The 22,286-nt window shown below is 38.5% G+C and overlaps 2 protein-coding genes across 3 annotated transcripts in view; one reads left to right on the top strand and one right to left on the bottom strand.

Annotated features, from left to right (window-relative positions):
* Positions 1-22,286, bottom strand: part of PI4KA (phosphatidylinositol 4-kinase alpha) — a 56,607-nt gene that overhangs the window by 22,808 nt on the left and 11,513 nt on the right. The window contains exons 13-27 of one of the 2 annotated variants that reach the window (XM_065693112.1): positions 22,150-22,279; positions 21,205-21,337; positions 20,388-20,483; positions 19,568-19,751; positions 19,301-19,404; positions 18,204-18,372; positions 15,810-15,860; positions 4,309-4,417; positions 3,661-3,797; positions 2,713-2,846; positions 2,015-2,097; positions 1,672-1,742; positions 1,431-1,555; positions 909-990; positions 140-223 (exon numbers count right to left, since the gene is read on the bottom strand). In XM_065693112.1, the coding sequence (XP_065549184.1) occupies positions 140-223; positions 909-990; positions 1,431-1,555; positions 1,672-1,742; positions 2,015-2,097; positions 2,713-2,846; positions 3,661-3,797; positions 4,309-4,417; positions 15,810-15,860; positions 18,204-18,372; positions 19,301-19,404; positions 19,568-19,751; positions 20,388-20,483; positions 21,205-21,337; positions 22,150-22,279 (1,692 nt within the window). The remainder of the gene's footprint in view (positions 1-139; positions 224-908; positions 991-1,430; positions 1,556-1,671; positions 1,743-2,014; positions 2,098-2,712; positions 2,847-3,660; positions 3,798-4,308; positions 4,418-15,809; positions 15,861-18,203; positions 18,373-19,300; positions 19,405-19,567; positions 19,752-20,387; positions 20,484-21,204; positions 21,338-22,149; positions 22,280-22,286) is intronic. The other variant, XM_065693113.1, reaches the window with a different exon arrangement.
* SERPIND1 (serpin family D member 1) lies at positions 5,832-14,725 on the top strand. The gene is made up of 5 exons (XM_065693114.1): positions 5,832-5,910; positions 7,953-8,824; positions 12,416-12,689; positions 13,662-13,806; positions 14,225-14,725. The coding sequence occupies exons 2-5, from the start codon at positions 7,969-7,971 to the stop codon at positions 14,414-14,416; spliced, it is 1,467 nt and encodes a 488-aa protein (XP_065549186.1). The 5' UTR covers positions 5,832-5,910; positions 7,953-7,968; the 3' UTR covers positions 14,417-14,725.

Genomic DNA, 22,286 nt, shown 5'->3' with positions numbered 1-22,286 from the left:
GTCATATTTTATTACAAAAAAATGTATCAAGGGAAGGATTCAAAAAAGACCATTAAGAATAGCTCACTAATTTATCGCCAAGACGTAAAAATAATCAGGCATTATTCTGGTCTTTGAGAAGTCAAGGAGGACCACTTACCTCTCTGGCTTCATGTGTGTCAGGGACAGTTATTCTATACGGAGCATCAGGAATGTCATAGTATGGTTGGTCCTTGTGAATGTCCTAAACAAAAGCAATTATCAACTCTCAGGAAGATAAAATCCATCACTTCACTTGAACACTACAGGAAGCACTCGCCCCAGGCAGGAAGCCTGACTTACCAAACCTTTTTGCTAATATTTGCTCTCAAAGTCAATCTGAACAGCTCTAACAAACTGCTTGTGTTGCAGTTTGGTTTTTAGTACAGGTCATTTTAAGAATCCAAAGCCCTCTTCAACATTTAGTACAAAAATAAGACCCTATAAAGCATTTCCATCTTCAAAAATACTAATATGCAATAAATTCAAGGTATATGGATAAACATGCACGGACTGGAATCACAGCTGATTCTATGATTATAATCTGACAACCATAACTCATAAATAAAAAAGTAAAAAAAAAAAAATAAAAATCTGAAAAACACCACCAAATTTTTATTTCAAATGAGACAGTTCAACAATTACAACCCAGAACTTGTAATCCTGTTTTATTCTTGATGCTAAACTTGACCTTAGGAACCATATCTGACAACTTTCTAGCACTAGCTTCACTACCTATGAAATAGAGTTGAAAATACACTTCTTCACAGACTTTAAAACAAAAATTTTAACTATCTTGGTAATAAAAGAAAACCAAAATAAGAACTCAAGTAACTATCAAATAAACGCAAAACAAACAAATCAGTTCTATGAAAGAAAAAGGAACTTACTGCACTAAGAGACAGTGACAGTGTCTGCAGAATATCTAGCATAGTCTTCAACACAGTTCCACTCCACAGCAAGTGAGGAAATCTAGAGCAAGACAGCATTCAGAAACTCAATAATCATGAAGAGCTGAGGAAGGAAATTATTTTATCAAGCAATACAGCTGCTGAATGAGCTATATACATCCATAGGTGAGCTTGTACAGAAGTCTCAAAGCTTGCCATGGCTCACAACAGCCTAGTTCAATACAGAGTGAAAATCTCTCTAAGAGCTACCTCATAGTTGAGATTGCATTTATTTCATGGGCATTTTGCTTTACTCCATCTGTGGCAATACTAAGCAGACATGGATATTTAAGCAGGGGGTTTAGAGCCCAAGTTAAAAAAACTATTGAATGTTGGTTTTCAAAGAGATGCTTCAGCAGAGGTACCAGCCAAGAAATCCACTTGACTGTCTTCAGCAACTACATAAGTAATCAGTAATCGGTCAATGTGAAAAGGGAACAGGGAAATGAAATCTATACTCACTTGTCTACCAGACCAGATAAGTATTTGTCTGCAACTCTCCTGATCCTTTTGTGAATGTGGTTAAAATTCACCAGCAAGAACTGAGCATGTCTCTCCAGCTCTTCTTCGTTCTCCTTAGTTTTAGGCTAAAAAGCATGCCAAAGAGAAGTATGAAGCTTTTCAGGAAAAAACCAAGCATACTTTCATAAACTAAATGAGAACATTCACACAAATTCAAAGTTTTAGTTTCCATGTAACCTACTTTATCAGCCATCATTGTCAGGAATGCTTCAAACACCTTATCAGCAACAGCTATCACACACTGCATCATGCCTGAGGAAGTGAGAGACAGGTTTGATTATCAGAATTACATTTGCTTTAATAAACCATGCTTAGCAGTTATAAAGCGTTTATGTTTACTCAGCCAACAGTGAACCAAGCTGTTTCAAAACAAAACTAGTGCTCTTGGCAAGAACAAAGCAACAGCAGCCTAGTGAATATGAATCATTTTGTTATGTCATTGCCTGATTTGTTTTAGTTTTGCATGTCTGGAGATAATTTCCAAGTATCTCAAGCTGCAAGATAACCTGGACAGGTAATCTTACCAGATTTGTCTTTTTGAATTGCTTTATCCTCAAAATAGCAGAACATAACTTGGAAGCGATCTTGGTCAGTTGAACGCAACACCCTACAAAAAGAAGAGTTTTGTGGCTAGGATTGTTTTGGCATTTGTTGAATTTGCATATGATGGAAATATCACATTAGCAGGAATACACTTTTAAAGGGAAAAACCCAACAAAACCCCCCCACACAAAACCCCCACCCAAACCCCAACAAACAGCTTGTGAATTCAGTACATCTGACCAGCACAACCTAACACACAGTACAGAGGGGAGAAACGTACACTACACAACAAAATCCCAGCTCCTACATTACACTGATCCTGCAGAACAGGCAATTGTTCTTCAGAGGTGCAAGCACAAGAGTCTGCGTAGAGCAGACGTTACACTTGCAACACATTCTTCTGAAGAACTCATTTGTCTTATCTTCTGTTAGTTCCTATACAGAGGAGATTCTGTTTTTCAGGCCCTACTATATTATTCCATCCTTTTTAAATACCTCAAAGGCATCATTTTTGCACAGATGAATTCCCAGTCTCGGAATTTTCAACCAAAATACTGATTCTCATTTGTATTAGTGTCTGGCAATTCTGACTTGAACATACACAGTTGTTTTTTTTTGTTGGCTGGTTTGGTTTTGGGTTGTTTTCGTTAATTCATTAGTGGAAAAAGCATATCCATACCTCATATACTCTAGGCGGTAAACAGAAAGCAGATAGGTAGACATGGCAAAGTCTAACTTATTGATCAGCGCTGACACTTCTGGAGGGGGATCCAACAGATTTATTATGGTACTCCGCAACTCATTTAATTCAGCCTAGAGATGAACACATGAAGTTATCTGAAGTGGAAGTACTGTATTAGTCATGATTCTTCAAATGCAGAATTAAACAGAAACAAATACTGGAGTCGAGCTCCCTGCTGAAATAACTGCTAGTTTCCATGCAGTTATACCAATGAACAAATACAATCCCTACACTAAAGGAATGTAAGGTTGATCAACATCAATACTGTCCAGTTTCTGAAACTTCACGGCTCTGTTGTGTTATTCTTTGATGTCACAGAACTAAGTATCCAGGCACAAGGCAGATTTCTGTATTATCTAGGAGCCAGACAACGACATTTCATAAGCTACAACTCTTCTATCCACTTTACTGCTACCACAAATAATCCTCTGGCAAGATCTATCATGCAAACACTAGAGAGAAAAAAATATACCAGGACCAATCCAGAAAATAAAAAGGGAAAAAGCTCACTTAATATTTCTCTGAAAGACTGAATATGTTGCTTCCTTCCAAAGTTTCCTGATTTCTTTTAAACAGTGCAAGTTTTGAGTGTCTGATACAAAACTGATGCAAAATTATTAAAACGCTTCCATCTCCACAAAGACTTGGTTTCTATACCTAATCAAACCAGGGTAGCTACCACTCTAAACACTTGTATTAACACTCAGTGAAACTAAATCCGAGCCAGTTACATGTACACTGCTGTCATAAGAGTAAAAAAAGCTGTTTTCCACTAACAGAAGGCAGGTTGAAGAGGTATTGTGCAATTTCAGTATATCGTGGTTACCATATCATTTAACATTGACAGACACTATGAAGGAAATAACAGAAGAAATTAATTCTTACAGAAGTTACAGTGTCATTCTTCATGGCAGAATTGTACTGAAGAACAGATCGAAGTGGCTCTTTGCTGGGAAATGTGAGTAATGGAGACTTGGTGGCAATTTCACATACACCTTCATACCATTCTTCTGGCCAAAGACCTGAAGCACAAGTATAAAGAGGAAGGTGAGGTAAGGGAGAAAAATAACATTAAGACCGAGACAATTAACCAGCACTATCAAGCTTGGCACTACTTCCTAGGGCCATTTTTTCATGCACTTAAGCACAAACACTCAATACACGTGATCCATGTTCCAACGATAACAAACATGTTTAGGTAATTCCAAGTCAAGTTTCTCACTGGATAAGAAGTTTCTACTTGATTACCATTGTACCCTGTGTGTCCAATGCTCCATTTCAAAACCCATATTTAACTAAGGCTATTAACCTGGGAAAAAAAACAAAGCACAAGTTGTACTGCGCTGAATCTCATAGCAAACCAGCAAAGATGTAAAGAAATCCAGTCGGAGAAGTGCCATGTAGGCTGTTCATTTTTTAGCTCTTTGTGCCTGCAGTTTTTCTTCAGCCTACTGTGACTGGTTTGCACAGTTAGATGCATAGTTGTCAGGAGTTTAAGTGTGAGCAGCAATGTTCTCTTAGAATTTACACTACCTGATCCTTCCACAGCAAATCCCATCAGCACTGAGTACAACCAGAAGTCACGGAACAGCTTTTGCAGCCTGGGTTTGGCCTCCTTGATGGGTGGCAAGCGTCTAGTGAGCTACCAAAGAAATAAAAATTAACATCAGAGACTGCTGGGAGCTATAACAATTCAATTCCACCCTAAGGAATCAATTCATGTACCTTCTTTGCTATGATTTACAAAGGTAATATTCTTTAGCACCTATGAAAACCAGCATTATAATGCTATTGTTGTACTGAAGAAAGTTAGATCTTGTTAGAAATATCTGAAATATTAACATTTGAGATGCTTGAAGTACGAATTTCCTTTGTTTTAACACAGGAATAATACCATGCTGATACAGTAACCTCTGAAGAGAATACATAATATTAGTGTACTATCAACTGCAGAGATGAAGAGGCCACATGGTCCTTTAAACTGTGTTGGAGACAATGCCATGCAGCTCTGCCTAAGTGCAAAGGCACTCAAACCTAAATAAATATTAGTCAAACATACTTCTGGTTGCTATTGTTTATTGGCTTTGTGGAAATACATTGAGGCACCAATTGGGGATCTTTCATTGTCTGCACCCACGCACACAATGACATCAGTTCTGGAGAATTTACTATCTAAACAAGCAAGTAAAAGAGCATTATTTTCAACACTTTTTCCTTAAAACTCTCTGATGCTTTTTGCACAAACAGCTGCTTCCTGTGCAGGAGCACAGCCTTCCCTCCCAGCCAACGTGGTATGCAATTTCAGATCAATTTATGTAACAAACATCATAGTGTGCTATCCTAAAAAATGTCAGAAGTCCAAGCAGTGTTTAAAGTGGAAGGAATAGCTCACTGAACTGCCAGCTTTATTCAATATGACTGTATATTGTTACTGTAAACTTTATTAAGAAAAAGTTAGGTTCTCATCTAGCTTAAAAGTTTTCTCTCAACGTATACTAATTCCCTTGGGGTATGAAAGCCAGCAGTATTTCAGCCAGCAGTATTTCAATGAAACCTTACATAAAACCAGCTTTGGGTGTATTTATAAATCATGAGGCAGATTCATTTAAAAAGAAAAACATGAAAAAACCCCTTTAATCCCTTTAAAAGCTGGTGAATGGCACTATGGTAAAAAGTTGCTTGTGCAACACAAATGTTTGCACCGATGTAGCGCTGACTGAGGAAGCCTGACCATCGCAACCAGAGGCCTCGCCCATTTTTGCACTAAGATGCCCCCCCCCATTTCAGCACAAAATAGCAGTGACATGGCTTTTACTGGTCAGCAACAGTCAAGTTTACGTGCGTGCTTGACTTTGGAACTTTACAGACACAACAAGTTTTGCTCAAAGATCTTCCTCAAAAGTGAACAAGTACCTGCAAAGCCATAAAAGTAGTTCAACAAGCGACATACAATTCAGCAGAGATCACTAGGCAAGGGAGGGATTTTGGCTGACGAAGTAAGTTTAGCAGTGTTTGGTTTAGAGAATGTTTACTTTGGGAGATACACAAAAAACTAGCGTCAAAGTTCAGCTTTAAACCCTGCCATTCCTCTTACTTGAGCTATTCAACACATCCTTCCCGTACAGTGGCTTAAAGGTAAGCTTCATTTTCATCTGCTGTTATTTTAGGTAGATCCGACCAAAGACATGTATATTGCAGAGTGGAGGCAAGTTTTGACTGTCTTAGTGCAGCTAAGCAGGAGCTGAACTTTGGTGAAGATGAGAATGCAAAGTTGGGAACTACAGACAGCAAATTCCTCCATGCCAAAAGCAGAAAGCATTTAGCAGTGGTTACTGGACCGAGTATCTCAGCCCTAAGGGCCTGACTTCTGGGGGCGGGGAAAGAAAAAGTCATGAATTTATGAAGAAACAGTAAGAAAAAGACTGACTCGAGTCATTCAGTCACGGTAAAACCATTTAGAGAGCACTTTCTATGGATCCTTCAGTGCTGCAAAACAATACAATTTTGTTAATACGGGATAATCCCCTTAAGTTGTTTCAGGATTTCAGGCAAATGAGCCTGGGGGGAGAATCTTAAATATTCATCTGTTAGCTCAGTTACTTCAGTCCTGCTGCATCGTGTTTGAAAATGTTTTCTTTCAAGCACGGGGCTTACTCACTGAGCTACAGGTATGTATACCTGTTTATTTCACTTCTATAGAACAGCTCTTTGGACTACTTCCTAATTTAAAAAGCATTTTAATCAACACCTTATAAGATTTTTGTTTCACTTCTATTCAACGTTTTGCTCTAATTTATATTGTAAATAATTGCCTTTTTATTCCAAAAAGTACTATTAACAGAAATTTATTTTATGAAGTCTTATTTTCTAAAGAAGTCTGAGCAGAAGCCAAGACCCTGGCATTCAGACACCCATTTCAGTTTCAGCTGATACAGTTATTGAACACTGACATTTTGGTCTTTATTTGACTGTCACAGAAAGGAATTATACTTTTTCATACCTTTTTAAGATCACCGTAATTACTGCAACCCAATATTACGGTGAAAAGTCTCTCAGACCCACTCCTTGGAACAGTGCTTTACAGCTGAGTAAGATGGATTCATTCTCTTCAAACTACAAATATCTAAGATAATTATTGATTTTACAAACATCTTTTAAAATGTAATGGTCCAATACTCAGTAGATAAAAATAGAGATTAACTTTCCCTTAAAAAAAAAATGGAGGTTCTACTTAAATACATTCTCAGGTGAGGTTAGAAATCTGCCATTGGGGTAACACCAAATGTAGAGAAACAAAGCTCTGATTAGAAACTTACAGAGACTTCACAGAATGAAGCAAGCCGAGAGCACTACGTGCTGTGCTGTGCTACAGAAAAGCAAACTGACACAAAATGGAATCAAAAATCAGAATCAAGCCAATTTCTCATAAAAGCAGCAGATGAGCGCACACAGCTGCAGAAAGCATGCACAGACACGGAGTTTACACATCTGAGTTACACCATGAGTAGGCCAGGATACATGTTTATGCCTAACACTTCCCACAGTGCAGACCCACTAATAGTGTTTTGTGCAGATACCCATCTTGCTCCAGGTTTGGTGTTACTTCCCTAGATCTCCCTTACTCTAGCATATTTCAGCCTTGCTCTTCCAAAAGTACTCCCATAAAACTCCCATTTTTGTTGTAGCTACAGGATGTCTGTTTTTCTAATTCTTTAGTACATCTCAGCCTTCTGGTATGCTCCTGTGGTGGATGCCTAGTCCCTCCTCCTATCAAACTGGAATCTTCAAACTCAATGTCGTATTCTTAGCATACACCAGTAACACAGTTAGTAAATATTTCAAGTATTATAGGGTTATAAATAAAGAGTCCCAGATATTTTAGGTAATGAGTTTGTTACTGCTGAAACATGCCCATAACAACTACTTGTATGGGAGGAGGTCAGCCAATTCTTTGGCAGGATGGAGGCATCATGTAAGCAAAACTGCTTTTACATACCGATCTGTAAGTAAAACAGATATAACCACCTATTTAGCTCTGTTCCATTAAAAAAATGCTGTCAAATAAGGTAAGTATAGACACGCTGCTGTGACAGAGCTCAGCAGGGACCTAAAATTAGGGAATAGGTAACTAAAATTCAGTTACCTTCTGCTCTCTCAACTGTTACGTTGTCTTCCAGGTTTTGCTCTGTCAGAATGAAGTTTCTGTTTCATTTGCTTGCCCTTGCTCTTGTCATAACCTCCACATTTGGTGGAGTCAAGGACTTCACTGAGCATTTTGAAAGCCTTAAAGATGCACAGCCACATGAAAATGGCACCTATGATATGCCAAATTTACCACTGGAGTTCCACAGAGAAAACACTATCACTAATGACTTGATTCCTGAAGAGGAGGAGGAAGAGGACTACCTAGATCTTGACAAGATACTGGGTGAAGACGACTACAGTGACATTATTGATGCTGCCCCATACATAGTTTCTGAAATTCAGCAAGGAAATATACTTGAACTATTCCAAGGCAAAACCAGAATCCAGCGCCTCAATATCCTCAATGCAAACTTTGGCTTCAACCTTTACCGCAGTGTGGCAGAAAAGACCAACTCTTCAGATAATATTCTCATGGCTCCTGTTGGTATTTCCACTGCAATGGCTATGATTTCTCTGGGTCTGAAGGGTAAAACTCAGCAGGAAGTATTATCTGTTCTTGGCTTTCAGGACTTCATTAATGCCAGCACCAAGTACGAGCTCATGACTGTTCATAACCTCTTCCGCAAGCTCACTCATCGGCTCTTCAGGCGCAACTTTGGTTACACACTGAGGTCTGTCAATGATCTTTATATTCAGAAGGACTTTTCTATTCTGAATGATTTCAGAAACAATACAAAAACATACTACTTTGCTGATGCTCAACCAGCTGATTTTTCAGATCCCAGCTTCATAACTAAAACCAATGAACGCATCTTGAAGCTGACCAAAGGATTAATAAAAGAAGCTCTCGTGAATGTAAACCCTGCAACATTGATGATGATTCTTAACTGTCTCTACTTTAAAGGTAAGAATCTGCTATCTCTATCTTAGCAATGGATTTTCTCAGTTTGCAATTCACTGCATACTTCAGTAGAAATCCCAATCTGAACTTGAAACTAGACTGCACTCCAAAGAAGCCTACTGATTCCCCCATTAAAAAGAATCTCTATTATTAGCCCATTTTTACATTTTTCTGTGGGACGCTGATGTTCCAGTCACACCCTGAAGTTAGTGGGTATTGTACAAGTACAGCAAATGCTTATCACATCCAAAAATCTTACAGACTATAAGTGAGACTAAAAAACAACACAGGAATGCAGAATAGCCTCAGAAAGCATAAGCTTTGTAGGAGTCTCAGGCACTGATGTATTAATTCACGTGCAAGTTATTAGTCACATTCAGTCCTTCTTCAAGTTATTGGCTTCACTGAAATGGTACAGGTTCATTTCAGTTAAAACACTTAACATTTCCCAAATAGTCAAGATTTATAGGAATGACCATAAAGAATTTCAGCTTTAAGTACGGGTTTTTTTCATACAATCAGATCATGATCCTTGTCAACAAGCCTACACAGGGGACTGAGGAATATAACCAAAACAGCATTCTTCTACAGCTAAAACCAAACGCATTCACTACTCAGAATAATTCAGCATAAACTGTCTGCTGATATGTGCTCCTACATGTATCCCTGAACAGCTTGAAGTAAAGACATTCTTATTATACACCCTTATTTCCTATTTCTTTACATTTAAACTAAGGGTCTGTGGTGAAATTTTCAACACTGATTTTCCGCCTCAGGTTGAAAGCCTGCGAATTTTTCAATAAACTTTTAAAATGGTATTAAATGAGCCAGGGGTGGGAGGTGCCAATGCAACAGGAACTGAGGAAGCAGAGGAAATTCTCTTACTGACTGTTTAAGACAATAATCAGATGAAAGTGACTTAAAACACTGATTAAGAAAGACAGATTAGCACAAAAGGATAACAGTGTTTGGGAGTACAACATACTCCTTTCCATAGCTTATAAAGGAGTTTCTTTTCGTCAGTTACATCCTGCTTCCAGGAAACAAATGCTCAAGGGCTGTCTTACACCTTCACAGGATTTCATTACAGGAATACCATTCCTCTAAGTTAATGAAACGTACCATTTCCCACTCACTTGCAAGGTGTTACTTCCTTGAATAATGCCACTTGTCTCTTTAAAAGATCTGAAGCAGTTATTAGCATAAGAACCAAATAGTCCCCTATTTTGAAGTACCATCCAAAAGGGATTTATTTATATCCTTAAGTACACCTCTGATGATTATATCTTATTAAATACATGGCTGTACTGTCCATTAGACCATCCTAAGAAAAGAATAATGCAAAGTGAACTGCAAATAATTTTTTTCATGATTTGGCAAAATTTGAAATACCTTTTTGCTTTAGTCTGAAATTATTAAATACTTGTGTTATCTCAAAACCACAAAAACTCCACCAAAACTAAATAGTTTTAATACTAGAAGTCTTGAGCCACCAAGATCAAAAAGACTTTTGGCTCTTTCTTCTGCCCGTGGAGTCCTGTTAGACCAAATTGAATTGGTGGTGTCTGCTGAACACTGTCATTCCAAACCTCAAAACCAAAAAGATCTATTCTTTATTTCTGTCTCTCATTCTTTAATGAGTGACAGCCTCTTGGTAATTCTATTTTGAGTAGAACCGAACTTTTTAAAAGCAAGTTCTGCTCCTGGGATTCCCAGTTTCCCCACTAGTCCTCCTAGACATGTTAGCTTTCCCCCCACATCTTTCCATTTACAATATTAACACTGATTGCACCATTGCAGACAAGCTCTGTTAAACTCTCAGAGCTAAGAAACCTATGAGTATTCTCAAATACACAGAGATGCTCAGTACAAGTGATGCTTGTGCTGAATAACTGTAATTGAATAATGGGATACCTGCCAAACACCATGACGCCTCAAGCTCCTCTTACATTAAATACCATCAAGAAACTATTGGAAACTATTCACGTTGGTAAGCAGCAAGTTTTATCTTGTCTGGGTGTCAGATCTACCTCCAGCTGAGATCTACCCTCCATTCTGCAGAGATCTGAACAATCATTTATGAGTTCCCTATCAAGTAGGAGCTGGGTATTTTAACCAAGATAGATCACAGCAGCTTTTGAGCACTGACAGATTCTGACAGGTCCAAAATGACTTTTCTGAGATTCCAGTCATGAACACAAGAGAGAATTCAGTCAGTGGAGACCACATCTGCCACTGCAGGTGGGTCCCAAAGACATCTTGGTGGAAGATTCAAAACAGGAAGTCATAAAAGTCAGAGAGTGCCACGTGGTTTCAGATGACCCCACAAGGCCACAAGCTTCCCCCTGGAGAACAGAGTTTTACCACAAGACAAACACACTTGCAAAGCTGAACCCAAGAAAAAAGTTCCCCAGCTCCTCTCTTCTGCTAGGAAGAGCTGACAAGAGTCTCCCATTCCTCAGGTGATGACAGCGCTGCTGAAGCTGCCCTGGCCCACAGCAGCTTGATGTCATTTGCTAGATAAGAGTCCTGTGACTGTGAATTCTGTTCCCTGAAGAACAGCAAGATGTAATACTGGATTTTCCTGAAGTGAGACAATTTGTTTGGGAATAGCATAATCCATTTTACATCCCATTCCCTTCAGAACATTAACCACAGTCTGATCATTTCTCAAACTGCTCCCTATCAGCCCAACATATGAAGAAACTATTAGAATTAAAGTTGGACTAAAGGCTTTTTTGTTACCTTTTTTGTAACCTTATTTCCACTATAAAATTCTAGCTTTGTCTGCTCATGAAGGAAGAAATGTTCTTTCCAGAGCCATGGTTCTAAAGAAAGATCAGTAAGAACACTGCTTTTAAAGAGCACCTTCTTCTACACAGTCAATAAATATCTGGAGTATCCAAAGAATCTTCACATAGAAAGCTTCTAACCTTGATGGACTTTCTGGTCTGCAAAATACAGCGAATTGCATTTTCTGGGCATAAACCTGTCAGATGACAGGCTCTTGCAGACGTGTTGAAATCACATCGAACTGGGTCATTAAGAAAGTCCTCAGGATGTGTTAAGACAAAGTTAATTGGCTTGAATGGACTAAGTCAAGGTAATGCCTTCAGCATCTCTTTTAAAACTTTATGCAAAACTAAAGCAGCCATTACTTAGCTTGAGGTCCCAACAACATGCTTCAGTGTGGGTTTCAAGTATCAGGTCTCTCAGAAAATAGAGCTGCGTCAGTTATTCCACTAGGTGCAAATGCTGACAAGTATTTTCCATCTGTTTAACCTTTGTAATGTCTAGGTTCCTCGTAGCAAGACAATAGCACACACCAACCTCTTCCAGATCTCCACTCTGATTAATTTTTGCTTTTGTAATTCAGAGCACTCAAATCAGACAAATGTTATGTTAAAAACCCCAGGAATTTTAAAGTCACTTTAAAATTTGTCTTCTTATTCAGACTTAATTGAAATCAACAATCTCCTTCAGAAATTGCCTATTCACATGAATGAAAACTTAATGCAAACTCTTATTCTAAGAATATTTTATTAAACAAGGATCTTGGGTATTTTCTATCTGCCTTCTGCCCTGTATAAACAGGAACCTGGGAGAATAAGTTTCCAGTGGAAATGACTATGAAGAGGAGCTTCCGACTGAATGAGAAGCAAACAATAAAGGTCCCTATGATGCAGACTAAAGGGAACTTCCTAGCTGCTGCAGACCCTGAGCTAGACTGCGGCGTGATCCAGCTCCCGTTCGTGGGGAACATCAGCATGCTGATTGTACTTCCACACAAGCTTTCAGGCATGAAAGCCCTAGAAAAGCAGATAACACCTCAAGTGGTGGAAAAATGGCAGAAGAGCATGACAAACAGGTATCTGCTGAAAAGTACCTCTTGTTAAAGCCTTAGCGTATTTTCTTGATGAGATTGACAAGGGTAAGTAAAGAGCACAGAAGATAACACGATATTGTGATTAAAAACACTAAACTTAAACAAAACCCCCCAAAAGATGGATTTACTGAATTACAAATCAGGACCAGCGATCAGTCAGAATTTAAATGCTGTCAAAAAATCAACAATGACTGAGATGGAAAATTCTAACAGAGTTCCAAAATTCTTGCTATTAAGAATTTAATGTTGTAGATTTAAAGAAAAAACTCTTACTGATGAAGTGTACAATGAGGATGAAAACCAGAAGTATGATAATAACAGGTTATTTGTGCAGGATAATCGCCATCGTATGGAAAGCAGCCTATGCTCATTTCAGCACTGTGCATTTCAACACATCTGTTGAGTAAAGGCACACGTTCAGTCATCAACCCCAGACATCACAATTATGGGAGAGAAAAAATTATACAGCCTCTCTTGTGCTAGGTGACAGACTGGGTGGTATCTGCCTTCAGACTTGATAGAAAGATAAAAAGGGCAGATTTGACGGGCTATTCAGGAAGCCAACCCAATTCTATTGTATACAATAAGTGACAAATCTTCAATTTAGTACTCCAGAAAACCTGACAGTTGCACATTTATTAGAAGCATATCCAACCATGCACTGAACTGCTCAAAGCTGTGTACCTTATACACACAAATACTGCAAATCACTGCAAGTGAAATACCAAACTGACAAACTAACAGTTTTGGGAGGGGAATTATTTTTAAAATACACAGCTTGAAAGTAATGATTTCCAACATTTGACAGTAAAAGTACATTAAGCAGTCCTGTGTATTTCTGTGTTCCGCTTGCTGAAGACAGCAAACAACCCAAACCACAACAGATATCTAAAGCAAAGGAGTCACGCAAATAACTTCTCACTGATTTTTCATTTTTGGTTTTATTTCTACTAGAACAAGAGAAGTGGTTCTGCCTAAATTTAAGCTGGAGAAGAGTTATAACTTGATTGGTTATCTGAGATCCATGGGCATAGAAGACCTGTTTAATGACAAAGGCGACTACTCTGGTATATCGGATGAGAAAGTCACCATTGACCGGGTATTTACTCCTCTCCTCTTTTCATTTCCTTTCTGATTTAACTGTATCACCTGAAAACATGACAACAGTAAAAACAATTCACAGTAAGCTAAAACAGCTTTCTTTTCCTCATCTTTCCTGGAAGACAGAGGAGGGATGTGGGTTTCTCTGTATGCACTTGTCTGCTCTTACAATGAGGTACATGTTTAACCAGATGTCAAAGGCACAAGAAGTGTTATGGCCAGTCAGGAACAGTCTTGTTCACAGACCAAAACCAAAGGATTCCTGCCACAAAAGAGTTACCAGAAAGAGTGTCACAAGGGAGCCACGTGCATGAAATGGAGCCAGGGGGGGAAGGCTGTGAGCAGATCATTTGAGAATACTTAAGAGATCCTCAATTTCATTTTATTTACCCCCTTTTTTTTGTTTGCTTTAACAGTTCAACCATCAAGGCACAATAACTGTGAATGAGGAAGGCACAGAGGCTGGAGCCATAACCAACGTTGGGTTCATGCCTCTTTCTACTCAGATTCGCTTCATTGTTGACCGCCCCTTTTTGTTTCTGATCTATGAACATCGTACCAGCTGCCTTCTGTTCATGGGCAGAGTTGTCAACCCAGCCCAATCCTAAAAGCAGGAAAGATCTCCAACACACTGTTACACCTTGGCTGTATAACTACATGCTAATATACCAGTATCATAAAGGATTTTTTATTGCCATGTTAGCTAATACAAAGCCACCAGTATCAAAAGAAAATATATTACATACAGGTAGTTTTATATGAATGGACTCGTAGCAGTAGATAATTTGACTGCAATTTAAAATGGTTAGTGCCATGTATTGAAAAAAGTGTACTAAAAGAAAATACCACAAAGTAACTTACATTTTGTGTTCTTCAGTGTATAAAATGTAATCAATAAAATATTTAGACTATCTGGATTCTTGAGGTTTAGCTCTAAATTTGTGCTAGGATGTCTCCTTATAATAAACAGGTATAAGGAAATCCTGAATACCTGACCAGTCTCAGAAACCAAAACCTCTCCTGGGTATTTTACATTACCTAACTTCGCCCTATACACAAAGCTTTTTAATATGACAGCCAGTGACATATCAGTATTAGATGAAGGATGATGATGAACTAATACTGAATAGGAAGCTCGGATATTTGTCTCTACTGCCTCACATTGTGCTTCCTTGTAAGCCCACCATCTGGGGTACAATTTTCAGTACTGAAGGTTCACAACAGAAGTCATTAGCACCCATATATACATTTTATTGGTCTATCTATATTCAAAAAGAAAAGCATATTCATAAGATTAAATATTCATGCCCTACATTTAGTTATTTTATCAAGAATTAAGTGAGCTGCAGCATCTGAAATACGGGGGTTTGTAGCAGAAATTATTCAAGGGGAAGAGGTCAAGCAGAAAAGCAAATCAGCTACTGCTCAAAACTCATGATCTTCATCCATTGTGCAAGAAAGTCAAATATTTGCTTCAACCACCATAATGTAACCATTAACTCTTGCTTCAGATTCTGGCACTATCTGACTCCATTTAAAGGTCACATTGGTTAAGAAAAATACAGTTATCACCAGCTATTCAGTACAGACATACCATCAATAAAAATTTCAGACGGGAAAGTGCTTCCATGACTTTTACAGTAAGTCTCTAACAAGCACTAATCTTTTCTCACTATGCAAGGAATGATTACATGCCAAACACTACTCAAAGAAATAGCCCCTGCAGAATTATTTAGCTGATGAATTTCTTGAATTCACGACTAGCAACAATTTAATAATCCTGAATCACCAAACATTAATTACTTTGAAATATGTCATTAACAAACAACTGGTTTGCCGCCTATCAGAGCAAGAAATATCATTTCACAATCCTACATTTCTACGGATGCTTACTTCTGCACTAGTTGTTAATCAAACCATTTGCCCATGAGTTAGCACTGATATTTGACATATATGAGAAATATTATTCCGTTTGTAACAACCCAACCATTGGATACTCACCACAGCAATAACAGGAATAAGCACTCCCAGATTCCCTGCACTACTGGAGGCCTGGAAAAGAAAAAGGAAATTATCAAAACATCTACAAAAGCATTTCTAAAATACCTGCTACAAGACATCATACATTCCTACTGTCTATGCAAATGAAAACATAGATTGCCAATTACAGCTCTATATCTTGCAAACAGATGTGCGCAAGGTGGCCAAGAGAGCATCCTAGAAATCCCCAGGACTTCCTCAGGGCACACCCTGGAGTCTTTCAGCAAAGAAAGCTGTGCAGGTAGCTCCTCACAGACTATAGGGATTCTTTTTCTCTCTCCCAGCACAAGGTCTATGTTTGGAAGTCAGGTATTATGCCTTTAGCTAAAATGGGGGGGAATGCTCATTGATACTACATCTATTCTGGCATCCAACAGCTACAAGAAAAATGGTGATATTAAATGGGTGGCCACAGACAAGTGTCAAATGTTTACTAAGTCTCATTTGACTTCCAAAATTAAGCAAAAAATGACAAGTTTATAAAAGACACAATTTTCAAGAGTTTATTTAAGCAGTAGGAGCAGCCTTTCCCATTGAAACAGAAGCATAAGGAAAATACGTATTTCCTTTGACTCCTTAGGACTTTCTAATTGTACTCTATACAAGAGGTTTTGCTCTTGGCTAAATACAGGGTTTGAGATCTGAAAACATTCACTGCATACAGGACGTTGTCTCTCACCTCTGATAAGGCAAACAGTGACAGCACAGACAACCATGCTCAGAGAGCTCTCTGAGGCCTTGCCCTATCTCCCATACTCCTACATACTGGATATGGGAGGCAGAGATCTCTCCACCTTTCTCCTTACAAGAGATCAGTAACAGAAACCGCTGGTCCCACGGGGCAGAGGCAAGGCAGACACGCTAAGTACAGCTTTGCATTAAGTGGAGCAAACCAGAAGGAAGCAATTAAAAAGGGGAAGAAGCAAGGAAGGGCAAGGGAGAAAAACAAAGCCAAACAGCCCTCAGATGAAACAGTAACCACACTTTAGTTATCTTTCCTGTAGTGTCCAAGATAAAGCAAAACAAAAGATAGACCCTTAAATATTTCTGAAGTGACTAGAACAGCACTCGAGTCACTCTAAGGGGTAGGAACAACTGGAAGAAGTCACTATATATTTTTTTTGCTAGCATCAGGACAGCCAACTGCACACAACAAACTGCTGCACAGAGTTCAGATGCAAGCTGATAGCAAGAACCCAGCATAGGACAGCAAAGAAGTGTAGAAAACTCACTCTTCTACTAGCACTTTTGTTACAGAATTGGAGTATCAGCCTCTTTATGATAATCTATGGCACTGAGGATGAAGAAGACACATTGAATCCCATCCCTGGGCATACCCAAGGGGCATCTGTGTTAACTGTCATCAATAACCAAAAAACCCCAAGTCTCTCAGAAACCACTTATATGATTGAAAAATCCAATCTGACACAGAAAAAAAATAAGCCACTGAATTTGCTTACTGGTTAGTGAGCAAATTTAAGTCCATAAAAAGGCATACTGAGAAGCAAGGACATAGCAAACCATCAAAGAATGCTTGGGAGCAAAGCATGTGCAGTGCTCTGCCTCCTTGATCTCTTCCGGAAAATTAAGTAACCCAGTCTTCAGAATACCTTTCAGAACTTTTACTCTACATTGAGTGAAGAGAGTTCTAGTGAAAACTGCAATCAGTATCTTCATCATAAAGAAACACTGCCTCCTAGCTCAAATCCATGTTAAATCAATCATACATTTTGCTTTAAGCCACTGCAGCAGTTTGTCTCCCATACTGATTCCTAAACTCAGAGAAAAAGTATCTCTGAAAGGAGGAGGGTGGAAACTAGAAGCATCATTTTAGACCAATGTTTACAGTATGTTCTTCACAATTTCAACTTGCTTATCTGTGGTTAAAAGAAACAATGAAACCCATGGAGAGAGATTTTCCACCACAGACTTCCTGAAAAGCAGATTTGAGACATGTGTTAGCTCCCTTTTAAGAGAACAGTTGCTGTCTGATTAAATGCAGTCTATCTTCAAAGCAAACAGACTCATTTCAAAGGGATTTACCATGAGTCCACCCTTCCCATAAAGGAATAAAGAACTTAGCACTATTAAAATGTAGCATGCATGGGGGGGCGGGGATAGGTTAAAAAGGAGCACCACATTGTTCCTTTTACTACTAGGAAAATGTACCTATTTCAAACAGAAGTGTTACCTATCTGCCCTAAGAAGCAGGGAACAGCTCCCAAACCACACCAGTGAGAAAATCTTATCAGTACAAACACATTTCAATTACTGAAACATAAAAATGTATATTTTGTATATAAAATCACTATCAAACATGAGGTTTTTTACAATTAAAACCAGCGAACATCTGACCTTCAGCGCCGGTCCTTTTTCACTTGCTCTCTCACTAGCTCTCTTTCCTTCTAGACCAAGCTGAACAAACAGTTCCAGCAGGTTCATCAGTAGTTCATCCACAAGGTGCTCCCCTTGAATGTTAGCAGCAATGTTAGCCAGGGCATTAATGACTGCTAAAGAACAGTGTCTGGGGAGAAAGAACAGTTATGAACAAGCAATTCCTCAAGATTTTATATTTTCAGTGCTTTCTTTATAATGCTGATAGTAACTCTTGTAATAAGGCTGCTGCCATTCTTTCACTGAGAGTTTTTTGGGTGGTGTTTTTTATTTTTATGAGTAGCACATCACTAATAATAGAAATGCAATCAGTATTTAAGTGAAAAATTATTTGTAAGCTTTATCTCTTTATGATGCTGTTACAGCCAAAAGGAAATTAATTTCCTGTACCAGATACAGCTACAGATGAAAAGCAGCAGAGAGCTGTGTTTCTAGATTGGGAAAGCTCTAGAGCAGAAGAATCAGAACTAGGGTGAGTTCTGATTGCTGAGATTACACTGGGACAGACAGTAGGCTTAAACATACTGAAGGAATACTATCCTTGGTTACTCGCATACTACATTAAAAGATACTCAGCCAACCCCAACAAAGTCAGTGACACTCTTTAGTTATAACAGACACTACAAGGCAGACTAAGATACTGAGAATTAAATTGTTAATGGTTTGGATTTAAACCTTAACATGTACTGGGACCACATTAAAAAACAAAACTACCACTTAAACACAAAATCCAGTGGAACTTCATCAGCTTTTCTAGGCTAAGATATTAATTACTCTGGTTACAGATAATGTACAACCATCTACAAACATTAACTCCTTAGAAAAGGAAAAAAATCAATACTACCTGCAGTGAAAACCATTTTTATGAATCTCCACATTATGAAATGCTACTGTTCTTAAAACAATACATTACTTTTCAAAACCAAAGGAAAAAAAAAGCAGTGCTATTTATAACCTGGTTATAAAATTAAAGTGGGAAAAATGTGAAAATCACTCAGGTAGTATAAAGGAAATCCAATGTAGTATTCATACAATTCAGGGACACAGCGAAGTGTTACCTGTATCCATGATCCTTATAGTCTTTTGTGGCAGAGTAAACAACTGAGCTTGCTTTAACACTGATTTGCTGAAACAGATTCCACACCTCCTGGTAAATATATTGCTGTAAAAAAACCCAAACAAGCAAATCAGTGAGTAGCACTTATTGAATACAATCTCTCTAAACAACCACCCTGTAACACAGTATTTTACACAATAAAGTAAAATAAACAAAATAAAGGAAAGGGATCATGAACTGGCCCTCTCTTAGCCAGTTTTTTCCTTACATTTCCAGTGATGACCAAGCAGCCCAGCTGATCAATAATAAGTACATCAAGATGAGAAGGTGGCTGGCAAAACTTCTGCTGTAAGATCTGTAGGATGGGTTCCATCATTTTTGGGGTGTCCCTCAGTGCCACTGCAATGTGTCCTAGAGCACGAATTGTGTGGTCAGGAATCAAATGAGCTTCCCTGTTACAAAACAAATAAACAAAAACCACCATACACATAACTGTTCAACAGTTAAAGACCTCCAAGCACAGCTACCTTTCACATAAGAGACAGCTGATATACTAAATTTAAACAGTTTTAATATTAACACTCTTGATACCCATCTACTCCTAACATTAACGTTAAGAGATATACTTGCACAAGCTGGTTTTCAAAACAAAACATAAACTCCAAAACCCCACACAAATGTATTATCCAAGAAACCAACACTAATCCATGAACAAACTGTTCTAGAAACAACACTGAAAAGAGGTAAAAGTTATCTGCAAAACACTCAAGACATTACAGTCAGACCAGCTACTATAGGACCTCCCTTTGACAGTTTCTTGGTTGGCAGGTCTCCTAAAGGTGAAGCAAGTCAAATGCCACAAGTGACACGCTGAATAATGAATCAGATAAAAATGAATCCATACCTCTCAGTACGAAAATGAGAGCTCAAGTTCTGCAAAGGTTTGCATGGGAAGATCTTGACCCCACACAAGCTCACTAATCTCAGAGATACTTAACTCTAAAATAATACTGCTTGTACTTCGATCTTAGAATAAGCTTCAGCTTCACCAAGTAAAGGGAAAATTGATTTGATGACGGAGAACTTACTTATCACTCTCTTGAGAGATGTACAGACGGTTAGATAAACTGGCAAGAAAGGCTTCAACAATCACTGAATCTATAGTCAAGCCAGCTTTCAAGCACCTGAAATAACAATGAACAGAAAACTTGCTGGAACAGAGGAAAAAAATATGCATAAATGAAACATTTCACTTTTTACTACTGTAAACACATTACAGGTAGAAGGGAAAAAAGTTATATTGAAGAACTGACTGCCAATGAAAACTGCAGATGTATTTTAAAAAACGATCAGTTTCTAGTGCTGTTTTCTCCAGAAACAATAAAGATGGGAATAAGCAATAAGGTAGACTCAGAACCCACTGCTTTAGAAACTTCAGTCCCTTGTCTCTAGTCACCACCTATTCATCTTCCCTCCAGCTCTCTGTAGCTGTCTACAAGAGAATAATAATCATCACACTGCCCACATTTTAGTGCTTCACAATCCTGTTACAGAGCCTCACTTAACACAACAATCTAAGCAGAAAACAAAAACCCCACTGAATATCAAACTGGTGACTGCATGAATTACATATGTGGGAAGCAAAACAATGAGACCAAATTGTAATCTTACAATTTGGACACACACAGAACCAAGAGATGTGGTGCGGGGTTGGAACTAGATGATCTTAAGGTCCTTTCCAGCCCAAACCATTCTATGATTCTGTGTCCAAATGAATATGAAGTCATGATCAAAAAAGGCAAAAAGCCTTTACAGAGGCACAGAGCAGCATCTTCTCAATGGTCACAATGCTCTTCCGCTAGGGAAATAGAACACATATTCCAACACGGTGCAAATCTCTCTTACCGGCAGATGTTGTCTATGGCAATGTCACGCAGCTGCTCGTACATGGATGGTTGACTTTTCTTGCCTGGCATCACATTTAGAGTGGACTCTGAATGCTCGTTGGTTACACTAATCTTGATGTCATTGCCACCTACTAAGAACACAGAGTATGGAGATCAACACCATGTGAAATTTTTCCCCAAATGAGAGCACACAGGCAGAGTAATATCTGGCGAGTGTAAACCACTATTTTACAGCTTAGAAAGTTGAGCTAAAGGAATCTGGAAGTGCACCTGTTGTCGCTACCTGTACCAGATATTAACTGCATTTAACTATTTCTAAATAATTATTCCTAAAGTTAGCCACCTTCAGCTACTGTTTCACCTGTTCTGCTTTAGAATTACAATTCTGCTTTTGCATTTGCAAGTGATTTAAACTGAACACTATTTTTTTAAAAACCGTAATATGATATTATAACTTTAAAACAACAACAAAAAAACTGCCAAGTGTCATCAAGAAGATCATGGGGTTGGAGCAGAGGAGGTATATGGAGAGTCTGAGGAACACAACCTTGTTCAGCCTGGAGAACAAGTGGCTTTGGAGAGACCTCCCAGCTGCCTTCTATACTGCAGTAGCTTTCTTTAGGTGGTGATCTCAGAATGTGCCGAGTTTTAGGTGATCTCAGAATGTGCTGAGTTTTAAGTAGTGATGACAGAAGTGCTGAGTTTCAGCAAAAGAGGCTCAGCAATATTACTGCTAGGATAAAATGTAGTTCTGCACACACTGCTTGCCTTTAGATACAGCTGTATCAGTATGTGATTGGCATTCCTCCTCTCCACCTCCAAAAACCCCACAAAAATCATCTTCATTTCCCCCTACACAAAATATCCAAAAGCATTAAAAAGCCATGTAAGTTGGAAAGCAATCACTAGCACATCCTCTGGAACGTGGCCTTTTTTCCTTTACCTGTGTGATACTGGCTATGATACTTGTAAAGTTTCACAAGCACTGGGGAAGGTATCACAAGAAAGTCTCTCAAGGATGGATTGACAGAATGAACCACAACAGGAAACCTCTCACACAAACGTCCTAGACCCTAAAAA

Source organism: Lathamus discolor, chromosome 12, assembly GCF_037157495.1.
Source record: "Lathamus discolor isolate bLatDis1 chromosome 12, bLatDis1.hap1, whole genome shotgun sequence".
Lineage (NCBI taxonomy): Eukaryota > Metazoa > Chordata > Aves > Psittaciformes > Psittacidae > Lathamus > Lathamus discolor.
Note: the sequence above shows the minus strand (reverse complement) of the source record. Positions and strands in the feature narration are given on the sequence as shown.

Excerpts from the sequence above, each read along its gene's own strand:
- SERPIND1 (XM_065693114.1), top strand. The coding sequence starts at position 7,969 with ATGAAGTTTCTGTTTCATTTGCTTGCCCTTGCTCTTGTCATAACCTCC. Across the intron at positions 8,825-12,415 it reads TAACTGTCTCTACTTTAAAG|GAACCTGGGAGAATAAGTTT; the intron begins GTAAGAATCTGC and ends CTGTATAAACAG. Across the intron at positions 13,807-14,224 it reads AGAAAGTCACCATTGACCGG|TTCAACCATCAAGGCACAAT; the intron begins GTATTTACTCCT and ends TTGCTTTAACAG.